We start from the raw sequence: 17117 nt of genomic DNA on the forward strand, positions 1-17117 counted from the left end.
CCGGGTACACCAGTGTCATAAATGTGCCCTAATATCAGTATATACCACATATGACATTACATACATTATCCCGGGTACACCAGTGTCATACATGTGCCCTAATATCAGTATATATCACATATGACATTACGTACATTATCCCGGGTACACCAGTGTCATACATGTGCCCTAATATCAGTATATACCACATATGACATTACAAACGTTATCCTGGGTACACCAGTGTCATACATGTGCCGTAATATCAGTATATACCACATATGGACATTACATCCGTTATACGGGGTACACCAGTGTCATACATGTGCCCTAATATCAGCATATACCACATATGACATTACGTACGTTATCCTAGGTACACCAGTATCAGACATGTGTCCTAATATCAGTATATACCACATACGACATTACGTACGTTATCCCGGGTACACCAGTGTCATACAAGTGCCCTAATATCAGTATATACCACATATGACATTACGTACGTTATCCTGGGTACACCAGTGTCATACATGTGCAATAATATCAGTATATACCACATATGACATTACGTCCGTTATCCTGGGTACACCAGTGTCATACATGTGCCCTAATATCAGTATATACCACATATGACATTACGTCCGTTATCCTGGGTACACCAGTGTCATACATGTGCCCTAATATCAGTATATACCACATATGACATTACGTACGATATCCTGGGTACACCAGTGTCATACATGTGCCCTAATATCAGTATATACCCACATATGACATTACGTACGTTATCCTGGGTACACCAGTGTCATACATGTGCCCTAATATCAGTATATACCACATATGACATTATGTACATTATCCCGGGTACACCACTGTCGTACATGTGCCCTAATATCAGAATATACCACATATGACATTACGTCCGTTATCTGGAGTACACCAGTGTCATACATGTGCCCTAATATCAGTATATACCACATATGACATTACGTACGTTATCCTGGGTACACCAGTGTCATACATGTGCCCTAATATCAGTATATACCACATATGACATTACGTACGTTATCCTGGGTACACCAGTGTCATACATGTGCCCTAATATCAGTATATACCACATATGACATTACATACGTTATCCTGGGTACACCAGTGTCATACATGTGCCCTAATATCAGTATATATCACATATGACATTACGTACATTATCCCGGGTACTCCAGTGTCATACATGTGCCCTAATATCAGTATATACCACATATGACAATACGTACGTTATCCCGGGTACACCAGTGTCATACATGTGCCCTAATATCAGTATATACCACATATGGACATTACGTCCGTTATCCTGGGTACACCAGTGTCATACATGTGCCGTAATATCAGTATATACCACATATGGACATTACATCCGTTATCCTGGGTACACCAGTGTCATACATGTGCCCTAATATCAGTATATACCACATATGACATTATGTACATTATCCTGGGTACACCAGTGTCATACATGTGCCCTAATATCAGTACATACCACATATGACATTACGTACATTATCCCGGGTACTCCAGTGTCATACATGTGCCCTAATATCAGTATATACCACATATGACAATACGTACGTTATCCCGGGTACACTAGTGTCATACATGTGCCCTAATATCAGTATATACCACATATGACATTACGTACGTTATCCTGGGTACACCAGTGTCATACATGTGCCCTAATATCAGTATATACCACATATGACATTACGTACATTATTCCAGGTACACCAGTGTCATACATGTGCCCTAATATCAGTATATACCACATATGACATTACATACGTTATCCTGGGTACACCAGTGTTATACATGTGCCCTAATATCAGTATATACCACATATGACATTACGTACGTTATCCTGGATACACCAGTGTCATACATGTGCCCTAATATCAGTATATACCACATATGACATTACGTACATTATCCCAGGTACACCAGTGTCATACATGTGCCCTAATATCAATATATACCACATATGACATTACAAACGTTATCCTGTGTACACCAGTGTCATACATGTGCCCTAATATCAGTATATACCACATATGACGTTACGTACGTTATCCGGGGTACACCAGTGTCATACATGTGCCCTAATATCAGTATATACCACATATGACATTACGTACATTATCCCAGGTACACCAGTGTCATACATGTGCCCTAATATCAATATATACCACATATGACATTACAAACGTTATCCTGTGTACACCAGTGTCATACATGTGCCCTAATATCAGTATATACCACATATGACGTTACGTACGTTATCCGGGGTACACCAGTGTCATACATGTGCCCTAATATCAGTATATACCACATATGACATTACGTACATTATCCCAGGTACACCAGTGTCATACATGTGCCCTAATATCAGTATATACCACATATGACATTACAAACGTTATCCTGGGTACACCAGTGTCATACATGTGCCCTAATATCAGTATATACCACATATGACGTTACGTACGTTATCCGGGGTACACCAGTGTCATACATGTGCCCTAATATCAGTATATACCACATATGACATTACGTACATTATCCCAGGTACACCAGTGTCATACATGTGCCCTAATATCAGTATATACCACATATGACATTACGTACATTATCCCAGGTACACCAGTGTCATACATGTGCCCTAATATCAGTATATACCACATATGACATTACATACGTTATCCTGGGTACACCAGTGTCATACATGTGCCCTAATATCAGTATATACCACATATGACATTACGTACGTTATCCTGGGTACACCAGTGTCATACATGTGCCCTAATATCAGTATATACCACATATGACATTACGTCCATTATCCGGGGTACACCAGTGTCATACATGTGCCCTAATATCAGTATATACCACATATGACATTACGTACGTTATCCCGGATACACCAGTGTCATACATTTTCCCTAATATCAGTATATACCACATATGACATTACGTACGTTATCTGGAGTACACCAGTGTCATACATGTGTCATACATGTGTCATACACTGCAGTTTGGGCACAGAAGAGAAGGAGCGCTATGTGGCTTCTGGTGTACAGATTTGGATGTTTGGTATCTGGACGTCATGTCATGTTTCAAAACTGCACCCCTCAAATAATTTCTCAGGGGGTGTAGTGAGTATTAGCATCCCAGACATGACTGCAAAGCGGATGGTGAAGAGGGAATATATACCGTATATACTCGAGTATAAGCCGAGGTTTTCAGCACAGTTTTTGTGCCGAAAAAGTCCCCTTCGGCTTATACTCGAGTCAAGCGCAGGGGGGATATTGTTATATACACTCCAGACACTGTATTGTTTGCACGGTGTAGGTTGCACTCACATTCTACTGCGGTTGTCCAGCCAGAAGGTCCACGGGGAGTACAGCGGGATGCCCTCACTGTCCGGCTCCTGCGGCAGCTCCAGGCTGGTGATGGTTCAGGTGCAGCTGCTCCTCGCTCTCTGCCTTCAGCTGCCGTGGGTCTACATCTATGCCATTTGCTTATATCCTGCAAAGAGTATGGCCGGGAGTCCGTGGTTACATACAATATTTGCAGAGATATCATATGGCTGCCCAGGTGATATATCGTGTTATAATGATGTGATTATGATCCCATGTATGAGTGGATTCTGTTTCCCTAGAATACTAATACAGTTGGTATATGTAGATGTAATCTTAGTCCTTGCACTAGGTTGCTTACTGGTCACCCGGTATGATTATTTCCTTTTGGGTACGGGGGCTCGTTTCATGTATTGCAATTCACATTACTTGTTATACATTAATTATACAGTATTATGTGATATCAATTCAAGATTCATGTGTGTCTGTTATATTTCACAGTATGTTGTATGCTGTTTGTGGATTTTTTTATTTTAATTTGTGTGTGTCTCTTTAAATCCTGGTTCTGTGACGTATGTCTGTTGTTGGTGCCAGGTACAATAATCAGGTCTAATTAGGAGACGTCTAGAGTATATATAGCAGGTAAAGCACACTGGCAGATATCGCTATGAGTAAGGAGCTCAGGCTCTGAAACGCGTAAGCGGTTCAGTATGTCGCATCGTCATTGTTAGTCCGGTATGTCTACATGAATTTTTTTGAATAACGCTGAATTTGTTTTTTGTTCGATGTCTGTGTTGGTTTTTTTATGGGACCAAATGTTCCTATTCATTAAAAGCTAAGCTTTATCGGGATCTATCGTTGTGCTGGATATATCTTTTTTCTCATGCATTATGACTTTTGCCTAAACCCAGTAGGCTATATCCGTGCATAACCAGTTTCACGTATATACATTTTTACTGGAGCATGGAGCCGTGAATCATTGTGACAGTACTGTTTCTACCTTGATAAATATATGACCCAAAACCCAATAAAACAAGTTGCAGATCTCAAATATCCACTCACATAAATCTGATAGATCCGTAAAACCAAAGATCCCACCGAGCGTGCCAAATATAATGTGATGGAGCCGATCCCTATGTTGCCCTCAACAAACATGGCGCTCACATACTCACATTTAGGAAATGCGCATGCGTGAACCTCTAAATCTCACTCAATCCATAGGATGTATAGATGGATACTTGTAAGAGAAAACCTACGCATGCGCACTAGCTCCAACACTAAGAACTTGTTATCCTAGGCATCAAAGGAAGGACTCAGACATGCACACTAGCTTAACCACTGAAAACTACCCTTGTATAAAGGTAAGTAAAAATACATGTATATACAACTCCAGGATGCTCCTATTACGGAAATATTACCATATAATACCAATCAGACAAATACACATTTAGAAAACATTCCCTTGATCTTATAAACTAGGATTATGATTATTGAGTACAGTACTAATTCTACCTTAACAAATATATGCAAGGTCATGCTAGTCGGTGGTCCAAATGGGACATCCCCAAGTATCGACAGACGGGTTTTACGCCACGCGCTCACTGTACAGCGCCACATTATCCCCTGGTGGGGGAGTTTTCGTATTAAATTTTTTTTCATGCCGTCCGTTTCCCCATGCCTTGATTAGCACACATATAAATTTTCACGCAATTCCGTCCATTGAGTCAGCCTGCACACGACTCCAAACGACATGCAGTATCTGTGTCCGGTTTAAAAAACAGTTTGCGACGTAGAGCATAAAATGCTCACCGGCGCACACGGCCGGACCCGGTCTGACAACTTTCTGTCTTCTACATGCAGAAGACGGAAAGCTAAGAACGGACTCCGGGCGCTAGTGTGAACCCAGCGTAAAGCTGTGTGATCACGTGAGCTATGTATCTAATCCTATCCTGTGTGATACTGTATACTGAGCCGTGTATCTAATCCTATCCTGTGTGACACTGTATACTGAGCTGTGTATATAATCCTATTCTGTGTGATACTGTATACTGAGCTGTGTATCTAATCCTATCCTGTGTGATCCTGTATACTGAGCTGTGTATCTAATCCTATTCTGTGTAATACTGTATACTAAACTGTGTATCTAATCCTATCCTGTGTGATACTGTATACTGAGCTGTGTATCTAATCCTATCCTGTGTGATACTGTATACTGAGCTGTGTATCTAATCCTATTCTGTGTGATACTGTATACTGAGCTGTGTATCTAATCCTATCCTGTGTGATACTGTATACTGAGCCGTGTATCTAATCCTATCCTGTGTGATACTGTATACTGAGCTGTGTATCTAATCCTATCCTGTGTGATACTGTATACTGAGCTGTGTATCTAATCCTATCCTGTGTGATACTGTATACTGAGCTGTGTATCTAATCCTATCCTGTGTGATACTGTATACTGAGCTGTGTATCTAATCCTATCCTGTGTGACACTGTATACTGAGCTGTGTATCTAATCCTATCCTGTGTGATACTGTATACTGAGCTGTGTATCTAATCCTATCCTGTGTGATCCTGTATACTGAGCCGTGTATCTAATCCAATCCTGTGTGATACTGTATACTGAGCCGTGCATCTAATCCTATCCTGTGTGATACTGTATACTGAGCTGTGTATCTAATCCTACCCTGTGTGATACTGTATACTGAGCTGTATCTAATCCTATCCTGTGTGATACTGTATACTGAGCTGTGTATCTAATCCTATCCCGTGTGATACTGTATACTGAGCTGTATCTAATCCTATCCTGTGTGATACTGTATACTGAGCTGTGTATCTAATCCTATCCTGTGTGATACTGTATACTGAGCTGTGTATCTAATCCTATCCTGTGTGATACTGTATACTGAGCCGTGTATCTAATCCTATCCTGTGTGATACTGTATACTGAGCTGTGTATCTAATCCTATCCTGTGTGATACTGTATACTGAGCTGTATCTAATCCTATCCTGTGTGATACTGTATACTGAGCTGTGTATCTAATCCTATCCTGTGTGATACTGTATACTGAGCTGTATCTAATCCTATCCTGTGTGATACTGTATACTGAGCTGTGTATCTAATCCTATCCTGTGTGATACTGTATACTGAGCTGTGTATCTAATCCTATTCTGTGTGATACTGTATACTGAGCTGTGTATCTAATCCTATCCTGTGTGATACTGTATACTGAGCCGTGTATCTAATCCTATCCTGTGTGATACTGTATACTGAGCTGTGTATCTAATCCTATCCTGTGTGATACTGTATACTGAGCCGTGTATCTAATCCTATCCTGTGTGATACTGTATACTGAGCTGTGTATCTAATCCTATCCTGTGTGATACTGTATACTGAGCTGTGTATCTAATCCTATCCTGTGTGATACTGTATACTGAGCTGTGTATCTACTCCTATCCTGTGTGATACTGTATACTGAGCTGTGTATCTAATCCTATCCTGTGTGATACAGTATACTGAGCCGTGCATCTAATCCTATCCTGTGTGATACTGTATACTGAGCTGTGTATCTAATCCTACCCTGTGTGATACTGTATACTGAGCTGTGTATCTAATCCTATCCCGTGTGATACTGTATACTGAGCTGTATCTAATCCTATCCTGTGTGATACTGTATACTGAGCTGTGTATCTAATCCTATCCTGTGTGATACTGTATACTGAGCTGTATCTAATCCTATCCTGTGTGATACTGTATACTGAGCTGTGTATCTAATCCTATCCTGTGTGATACTGTATACTGAGCTGTGTATCTAATCCTATCCTGTGTGATACTGTATACTGAGCTGTGTATCTAATCCTATCCTGTGTGATACTGTATACTGAGCTGTGTATCTAATCCTATCCTGTGTGATACTGTATACTGAGCTGTGTATCTAATCCTATCCTATGTGATACTGTATACTGAGCTGTGTATCTAATCCTATCCTGTGTGATACTGTATACTGAGCTGTGTATCTAATCCTATCCTGTGTGATACTGTATACTGAGCTGTGTATCTAATCCTATCCTGTGTGATACTGTATACTGAGCTGTGTATCTAATCCTATCCTGTGTGATACTGTATACTGAGCTGTGTATCTAATCCTATCCTGTGTGATACTGTATACTGAGCTGTGTATCTAATCCTATCCTGTGTGATACTGTATACTGAGCCGCGTATCTAATCCTATCCTGTGTGATACTGTATACTGAGCCGTGTATCTAATCCTATCATGTGTGATACTGTATACTGAGCTGTGTATCTAATCCTATCCTGTGTGATACTGTATACTGAGCCGCGTATCTAATCCTATCCTGTGTGATACTGTATACTGAGCTGTGTATCTAATCCTATCCTGTGTGATACTGTATACTGAGCTGTGTATCTAATCCTGTCCTGTGTGATACTGTATACTGAGCTGTGTATCTAATCCTATCCTGCGTGATACTGTATACTGAGCTGTATCTAATCCTATCCTGTGTGATACTGTATACTGAGCTGTGTATCTAATCCTATCCTGTGTGATACTGTATACTGAGCTGTGTATCTAATCCTGTCCTGTGTGATACTGTATACTGAGCTGTGTATCTAATCCTATCCTGTGTGATACTGTATACTGAGCTGTATCTAATCCTATCCTGTGTGATACTGTATACTGAGCTGTGTATCTAATCCTATCCCGTGTGATACTGTATACTGAGTTGTGTATCTAATCCTATCCCGTGTGATACTGTATACTGAGCTGTGTATCTAATCCTATCCCGTGTGATACTGTATACTGAGCTGTGTATCTAATCCTATCCTGTGTGATACTGTATACTGAGCTGTATCTAATCCTATCCTGTGTGATACTGTATACTGAGCTGTATCTAATCCTATCCTGTGTGATACTGTATACTGACCTGTGTATCTAATCCTATCCTGTGTGATGCTGTATACTGAGCTGTATCTAATCCTATCCTGTGTGATACTGTATACTGAGCTGTGTATCTAATCCTATCCTGTGTGATACTGTATACTGAGCTGTGTATCTAATCCTGTCCTGTGTGATACTGTATACTGAGCTGTGTATCTAATCCTATCCTGTGTGATACTGTATACTGAGATGTATCTAATCCTATCCTGTGTGATACTGTATACTGAGCTGTGTATCTAATCCTATCCCGTGTGATACTGTATACTGAGCTGTATCTAATCCTATCCTGTGTGATACTGTATACTGAGCTGTGTATCTAATCCTATCCTGTGTGATACTGTATACTGAGCTGTGTATCTAATCCTATCCTGTGTGATACTGTATACTGAGCTGTGTATCTAATCCTGTCCTGTGTGATACTGTATACTGAGCTGTGTATCTAATCCTATCCTGTGTGATACTGTATACTGAGATGTATCTAATCCTATCCTGTGTGATACTGTATACTGAGCTGTGTATCTAATCCTATCCCGTGTGATACTGTATACTGAGCTGTATCTAATCCTATCCTGTGTGATACTGTATACTGAGCTGTGTATCTAATCCTATCCTGTATGATACTGTATACTGAGCTGTATCTAATCCTATCCTGTGTGATACTGTATACTGAGCTGTGTATCTAATCCTATCCTGTGTGATACTGTATACTGAGCTGTGTATCTAATCCTATCCCGTGTGATACTGTATACTGAGCTGTGTATCTAATCCTATCCCGTGTGATACTGTATACTGAGTTGTGTATCTAATCCTATCCCGTGTGATACTGTATACTGAGCTGTGTATCTAATCCTATCCCGTGTGATACTGTATACTGACCTGTGTATCTAATCCTATCCTGTGTGATGCTGTATACTGAGCTGTGTATCTAATCCTATCCTGTGTGACACTGTATACTGAGCTGTGTATCTAATCCTATCCTGTGTGATACTGTATACTGAGCTGTGTATCTAATCCTATCCTGTGTGATACTGTATACTGAGATGTATCTAATCCTATCCTGTGTGATACTGTATACTGAGCTGTGTATCTAATCCTGTCCTGTGTGATACTGTATACTGAGCTGTGTATCTAATCCTATCCTGTGTGATACTGTATACTGAGATGTATCTAATCCTATCCTGTGTGATACTGTATACTGAGCTGTGTATCTAATCCTATCCCGTGTGATACTGTATACTGAGCTGTATCTAATCCTATCCTGTGTGATACTGTATACTGAGCTGTGTATCTAATCCTATCCTGTATGATACTGTATACTGAGCTGTATCTAATCCTATCCTGTGTGATACTGTATACTGAGCTGTGTATCTAATCTTATCCTGTGTGATACTGTATACTGAGCTGTGTATCTAATCCTGTCCTGTGTGATTCTGTATACTGAGCTGTGTATCTAATCCTATCCTGTGTGATACTGTATACTGAGCTGTGTATCTAATCCTGTCCTGTGTGATACTGTATACTGAGCTGTGTATCTAATCCTATCCTGTGTGATACTGTATACTGAGCTGTGTATCTAATCCTATCCTGTGTGATACTGTATACTGAGCTGTGTATCTAATCCTATCCTGTGTGATACTGTATACTGAGCTGTGTATCTAATCCTATCCTGTGTGATACTGTATACTGAGCTGTATCTAATCCTATCCTGTGTGATACTGTATACTGAGCTGTGTATCTAATCCTATCCCGTGTGATACTGTATACTGAGTTGTGTATCTAATCCTATCCCGTGTGATACTGTATACTGAGCTGTGTATCTAATCCTATCCCGTGTGATACTGTATACTGACCTGTGTATCTAATCCTATCCTGTGTGATGCTGTATACTGAGCTGTATCTAATCCTATCCTGTGTGATACTGTATACTGAGCTGTGTATCTAATCCTATCCTGTGTGATACTGTATACTGAGCTGTGTATCTAATCCTGTCCTGTGTGATACTGTATACTGAGCTGTGTATCTAATCCTATCCTGTGTGATACTGTATACTGAGATGTATCTAATCCTATCCTGTGTGATACTGTATACTGAGCTGTGTATCTAATCCTATCCCGTGTGATACTGTATACTGAGCTGTATCTAATCCTATCCTGTGTGATACTGTATACTGAGCTGTGTATCTAATCCTATCCTGTATGATACTGTATACTGAGCTGTATCTAATCCTATCCTGTGTGATACTGTATACTGAGCTGTGTATCTAATCTTATCCTGTGTGATACTGTATACTGAGCTGTGTATCTAATTTTATCCTGTGTGATACTGTATACTGAGCTGTGTATCTAATCCTATCCTGTGTGATACTGTATACTGAGCTGTGTATCTAATCCTGTCCTGTGTGATACTGTATACTGAGCTGTGTATCTAATCCTATCCTGTGTGATACTGTATACTGAGCTGTGTATCTAATCCTATCCTGTGTGATACTGTATACTGAGCTGTGTATCTAATCCTGTCCTGTGTGATACTGTACACTGAGCTGTGTATCTAATCCTATCCTGTGTGATACTGTATACTGAGCTGTGTATCTAATCCTGTCCTGTGTGATACTGTATACTGAGCTGTGTATCTAATCCTATCCTGTGTGATACTGTATACTGAGCTGTGTATCTAATCCTATCCTGTGTGATACTGTATACTGAGCTGTGTATCTAATCCTATCCCGTGTGATACTGTATACTGAGCTGTATCTAATCCTATCCTGTGTGATACTGTATACTGAGCTGTGTATCTAATCCTAATCTGTGTGATACTGTATACTGAGCTGTATCTAATCCTATCCTGTGTGATACTGTATACTGAGCTGTGTATCTAATCCTATCCTGTGTGATACTGTATACTGAGCTGTGTATCTAATCCTATCCTGTGTGATACTGTATACTGAGCTGTATCTAATCCTATCCTGTGTCATACTGTATACTGAGCTGTATCTAATCCTCTCCTGTGTGATACTGTATACTGAGCTGTGTATCTAATCCTATCCTGTGTGATACTGTATACTGAGCTGTGTATCTAATCCTATCCTGTGTGATACTGTATACTGAGCTGTGTATCTAATCCTATCCTGTGTGATACTGTATATTGAGCTGTGTATATAATCCTATCCTGTGAGATAATGTATACTGAGCTGTGTATCTAATCCTATCCTGTGTGATACTGTATACTGAGCTGTGTATCTAATCCTATCCTGTGTGATACTGTATACTGAGCTGTGTATCTAATCCTATCCTGTGTGATACTGTATACTGAGATGTGTATCTAATCCTCTCCTGTGTGATACTGTATACTGAGCTGTGTATCTAATCCTATCCTGTGTGATACTGTATACTGAGCTGTGTATCTAATCCTATCCTGTGTGATACTGTATACTGAGCTGTGTATCTAATCCTATCCTGTGTGATACTGTATACTGAGCTGTGTATCTAATCCTATCCTGTGTGATACTGTATACTGAGCTGTGTATCTAATCCTATCCTGTGTGATACTGTATACTGAGCTGCGTATCTAATCCTATCCTGTGTGATACTGTATACTGAGCTGTGTATCTAATCCTATCCTGTGTGATACTGTATACTGAGCTGTGTATCTAATCCTATCCTGTGTGATACTGTGTACTGAGCTGTGTATCTAATCCTATCCTGTGTGATACTGTATACTGAGATGTGTATCTAATCCTATCCTGTGTGATACTGTATACTGAGCTGTATCTAATCCTATCCTGTGTGATACTGTATACTGAGCTGTGTATCTAATCCTATCCTGTGTGATACTGCATACTGAGCTGTGTATCTAATCCTATGTGATACTGTATACTGAGCTGTGTATCTAATCCTATCCTGTGTGATACTGTATACTGAGCTGTATCTAATCCTATCCTGTGTGATACTGTATACTGAGCTGTGTATCTAATCCTATCCTGTGTGATACTGTATACTGAGCTGTGTATCTAATCCTATCCTGTGTGATACTGTATACTGAGCTGTATCTAATCCTATCCTGTGTGATACTGTATACTGAGCTGTGTATCTAATCCTATCCTGTGTGATACTGTATACTGAGCTGTATCTAATCCTATCCTGTGTGATACTGTATACTGAGCTGTGTATCTAATCCTATCCTGTGTGATACTGTATACTGAGCTGTGTATCTAATCCTATCCTGTGTGATACTGTATACTGAGCTGTGTATCTAATCCTATCCTGTGTGATACTGCATACTGAGCTGTGTATCTAATCCTATCCTGTGTGATACTGTATACTGAGCTGTGTATCTAATCCTATCCTGTGTGATACTGTATACTGAGCTGTGTATCTAATCCTATCCTGTGTGATACAGCTGCTGATACATCTCATCTTCTTATTCTTACAGGTTGGCTGGTAATGGTCTCCCAGACACTTGCTGCACCCAGTTGGCCTCTGTAATAAGGAATAACCAGTCCCTGAAGAGACTTGGCCTGTCTGGTAACCGTCTGTCCGGTCCTCACTTCAGTGACTTGATGGCCGCTCTGTCCAGTCCAGCCTGCAGGATAGAGGATATAGAGTGAGTATAAGAGATGTGTACAGGAGGAGACATGTGGGGACAAGTTATACAGGGATGTTATAGTATTTTTTTTTTTTTAATAATATTTTTATTAAGCGTAGTACAAATTTACAAAACAAAGAGAAATGAATAATATGCACACATTTACAATGCAAGGGCTGAAAACAACAATCAGGTATCAGCAAGCAAACGGCTACAAAAGGTGACCGCTTGGAGAGAGCAAATAAGGGTCAAGATTTAGCATAGCACATAGGATAAAAAAACATAAAATCTGTGTGCCCATGTAGAACGTTGTATCACAAAAAGGTGTAAGGAGGGAATATAGCTAACCTAGAAAGGTGGGGAGAAGGAGAAAAGGCGAAGATTTTGCAGAAGGGGGAGAAAAAAGAAAAAGGGGGGGGGGGGGAGTATAAGAAATGAAGCAAAAAGAAGGTGTGTGGGGGGGGGGGGGGGGGGGGGTCAGTCGCCACCTCCCAGACTCAGAGTCTTCCAAGCAGACCATGTCTTTAGGTACTTATCATGTGTCCTGGTCTTCCAGCTGGAGAGTTCCTCAAACCTAGAAACCACATTAACTTTAGCAATCCATTCAAACTTCTTGGGGGGGTCAGTGCTAAGCCATTTTAGTGGGATCAGTTGATTCGCTGCCAGAAGGATGTTATACTATTTTATGTTCCTCCGCACCATTGTTATGTCTATGAGATAAACTGCTGGCTGCACCTTTATATGTGAGTTATAGAAAGATATTAGAAAATGGCTTGCAAATCAATAAAATTGTATCTACCACTTTTATGGAGAATATGTAGTGTTTTCAGTAGAATATACACTGCTCAAAAAAATTAAGGGACCCTCCAATATCACCTCCTAGATCTGAATGAATGAAATCTTCTCATTGAATATTTTTTCTGTACAAAGTTGAATGTGATGACAACAAAATCACACAAAAATCACCAATCAGACTTATTAACCAATGGAGGCCTGGATTTGGAGCCCCCCCCCCCCCCCCCCCAAATTAAATTGGAAAAACACACTACAGGCTGATCCAACTGTGATGTGATGTCCTTAAAATTTGTCAGTATGAGGCTGAGTAGTGTGTGTGGCCTCCACGTGCCTGTATGACCTCCCTACAATGTCTGGGCATGCTCCTGATGAGGCTGAGTAGTGTGTGTGGCCTCCACGGGCCTGTATGACCTCCCTACAATGTCTGGGCATGCTCCTGATGAGGCTGAGTAATGTGTGTGGCCTCCACATGCCTGTATGACCTCCCTACAATGTCTGGGCATGCTCCTGATGAGGCTGAGTAGTGTGTGTGACCTCCCCGGACCTGTATGACCTCCCTACAATGTCTGGGCATGCTCCTGATGAGGCTGAGTAGTGTGTGTGGCCTCCACGTGCCTGTATGACCTCCCTACAATGTCTGGGCATGCTCCTGATGAGGCTGAGTAGTGTGTGTGGCCTCCACGTGTCTGTATGACCCCCCTACAACACCTGGACATGCTCCTGATGAGGCTGAGTAGTGTGTGTGACCTCCACGTGCCTGTATGACCTCCCTACAACACCTGGGCATGCTCCTGATGAGGCTGAGTAGTGTGTATGGCCTCCACGTGTCTGTATGACCTCCCTACAATGTCTGGGCATGCTCCTGATGAGGCTGAGTAGTGTTTGTGGCCTCCACGTGCCTGTATGACCTCCCTACAACACCTGGGCATGCTCCTGATGCGGCCGAGTAGTGTGTGTGGCCTCCACGTGCCTGTATGACCTCCCTACAACACCTGGGCATGCTCCTGATGCGGCCGAGTAGTGTGTGTGGCCTCCACGTGTCTGTATGACCTCCCTACAACACCTGGGCATGCTCCTGATGCGGCCGAGTAGTGTGTGTGGCCTCCACGTGCCTGTATGACCTCCCTACAATGTCTGGGCATGCTCCTGATGAGGCTGAGTAGTGTGTGTGACCTCCACGTGCCTGTATGACCTCCCTACAATGTCTGGGCATGCTCCTGATGAGGCTGAGTAGTGTGTGTGGCCTCCACGTGCCTGTATGACCTCCCTACAATGTCTGGGCATGCTCCTGATGAGGCTGAGTAGTGTGTGTGGCCTCCACGTGCCTGTATGACCTCCCTACAACACCTGGGCATGCTCCTGATGAGGCTGAGTAGTGTGTGTGACCTCCACGGGCCTGTATGACCTCCCTACAACACCTGGGCATGCTCCTGATGAGGCTGAGTAGTGTGTGTGGCCTCCACGTGCCTGTATGACCTCCCTACAATTTCTGGGCATGCTCCTGATGAGGCTGAGTAGTGTGTGTGGCCTCCACGTGCCTGTATGACCTCCCTACAGCACCTGGGCATGCTCCTGATGAGGCTGAGTAGTGTGTGTGGCCTCTACGTGTCTGTATGACCTCCCTACAATATCTGGGCATGCTCCTGATGAGGCTGAGTAGTGTGTGTGGCCTCCACGTGCCTGTGTGACCTCCCTACAATGTCTGGGCATGCTCCTGATGAGGCTGAGTAGTGTGTGTGGCCTCCACGTGCCTGTGTGACCTCCCTACAATGTCTGGGCATGCTCCTGATGAGGCTGAGTAGTGTGTGTGGCCTCCACGTGCCTGTGTGACCTCCCTACAATGTCTGGGCATGCTCCTGATGAGGCTGAGTAGTGTGTGTGGCCTCCACGTGCCTGTGTGACCTCCCTACAATGTCTGGGCATGCTCCTGATGAGGCTGAGTAGTGGGTGTGGCCTCCAGAGGTTTACACGTGGCGGTCACATGTAACTGCCCATCTTATTCCACGACCAATTATATTGCATATTCTTATATGATGTATTGTGTCATCCTTAAGCCATTATATCCCTATATTATCTATAGCGCAGCTTCAATAAACAGAACATAATTATCACAGAGAACTCCTTGTGCTTGTCATTATTCATGTTGGGCCCAATTGATTAATTAATTTGGACCTCTCCTGACAATCGAGACTGGGACAGCCTGGGTTCCAATGACATGTGACATCTCCACTGAGCAGTGTATCTAATCCTATCCCGTGTGATACAGTATACTGAGCTGTGTATCTAATCCTATCCTGTGTGATACTGTATACTGCGCTGTGTATCTAATCCTATCCTGTGTGATACTGTATACTGAGCTGTGTATCTAATCCTATCCCGTGTGATACTGTATACTGAGCTGTGTATCTAATCCTATCCTGTGTGATACTGTATACTGAGCTGTGTATCTAATCCTATCCCGTGTGATACTGTATACTGAGCTGTGTATCTAATCCTATCCTGTGTGATACTGTATACTGAGCTGTGTATCTAATCCTATCCTGTGTGATACTGTATACTGAGCTGTGTATCTAATCCTATCTGTGTGATACTGTATACTGAGCTGTGTATCTAATCCTACCCAGTGTGATACTGTATACTGAGCTGTGTATCTAATCCTATCTGTGTGATACTGTATACTGAGCTGTGTATCTAATCCTATCTGTGTGATACTGTATACTGAGCTGTGTATTTAATCCTATCCTGTGATACTGTATAATGAGCTATGTATCTAATCCTATCCTGTGTGATACTGTATACTGAGCTCTGTATCTAATCCTCTCATGTGTGATTCTGTATACTGAGCTGTATCTAATCCTATCCTGTATGATACTGTATACTGAGCTGTATCTAATCCTATCCTGTGTGATACTGTATACTGAGCTGTGTATCTAATCCTATCCTGTGTGATACTGTATACTGAGCTGTGTATCTAATCCTATCCTGTGTGATACTGTATACTGAGCTGTATCTAATCCTATCCCGTGTGATACTGCATACTGAGCTGTGTATCTAATCCTATCCCGTGTGATACTGTATACTGAGCTGTATCTAATCCTATCCTGTGTGATACTGTATACTGAGCTGTGTATCTAATCCTATCCTGTGTGATACTGTATACTGAGCTGTGTATCTAATCCTATCTGTGTGATACTGTATACTGAGCTGTGTATCTAATCCTATCTGTGTGATACTGTATACTGAGCTGTGTATCTAATCCTACCCTGTGTGATACTGTATACTGAGCTGTGTATCTAATCCTATCCTGTGTGATACTGTATACTGAGCTGTGTATCTAATCCTATCCTGTGTGATACTGTATACTGAGCTGTGTATTTAATCCTATCCTGTGATA

The 17117-nt window shown here is 41.7% G+C and overlaps 1 protein-coding gene across 1 annotated transcript in view; it reads left to right on the top strand.

Moving 5' to 3' along the window:
- Window positions 1-17117, top strand: part of LOC142214652 (NACHT, LRR and PYD domains-containing protein 12-like) — a 177028-nt gene that overhangs the window by 82723 nt on the left and 77188 nt on the right. Inside the window, exon 7 of the mRNA XM_075283592.1 lies at window positions 12776-12946. Within this exon, the coding sequence (XP_075139693.1) occupies window positions 12776-12946 (171 nt within the window). The remainder of the gene's footprint in view (window positions 1-12775; window positions 12947-17117) is intronic.

Source organism: Leptodactylus fuscus, chromosome 7, assembly GCF_031893055.1.
Source record: "Leptodactylus fuscus isolate aLepFus1 chromosome 7, aLepFus1.hap2, whole genome shotgun sequence".
In the NCBI taxonomy this organism is placed as follows: domain Eukaryota; kingdom Metazoa; phylum Chordata; class Amphibia; order Anura; family Leptodactylidae; genus Leptodactylus; species Leptodactylus fuscus.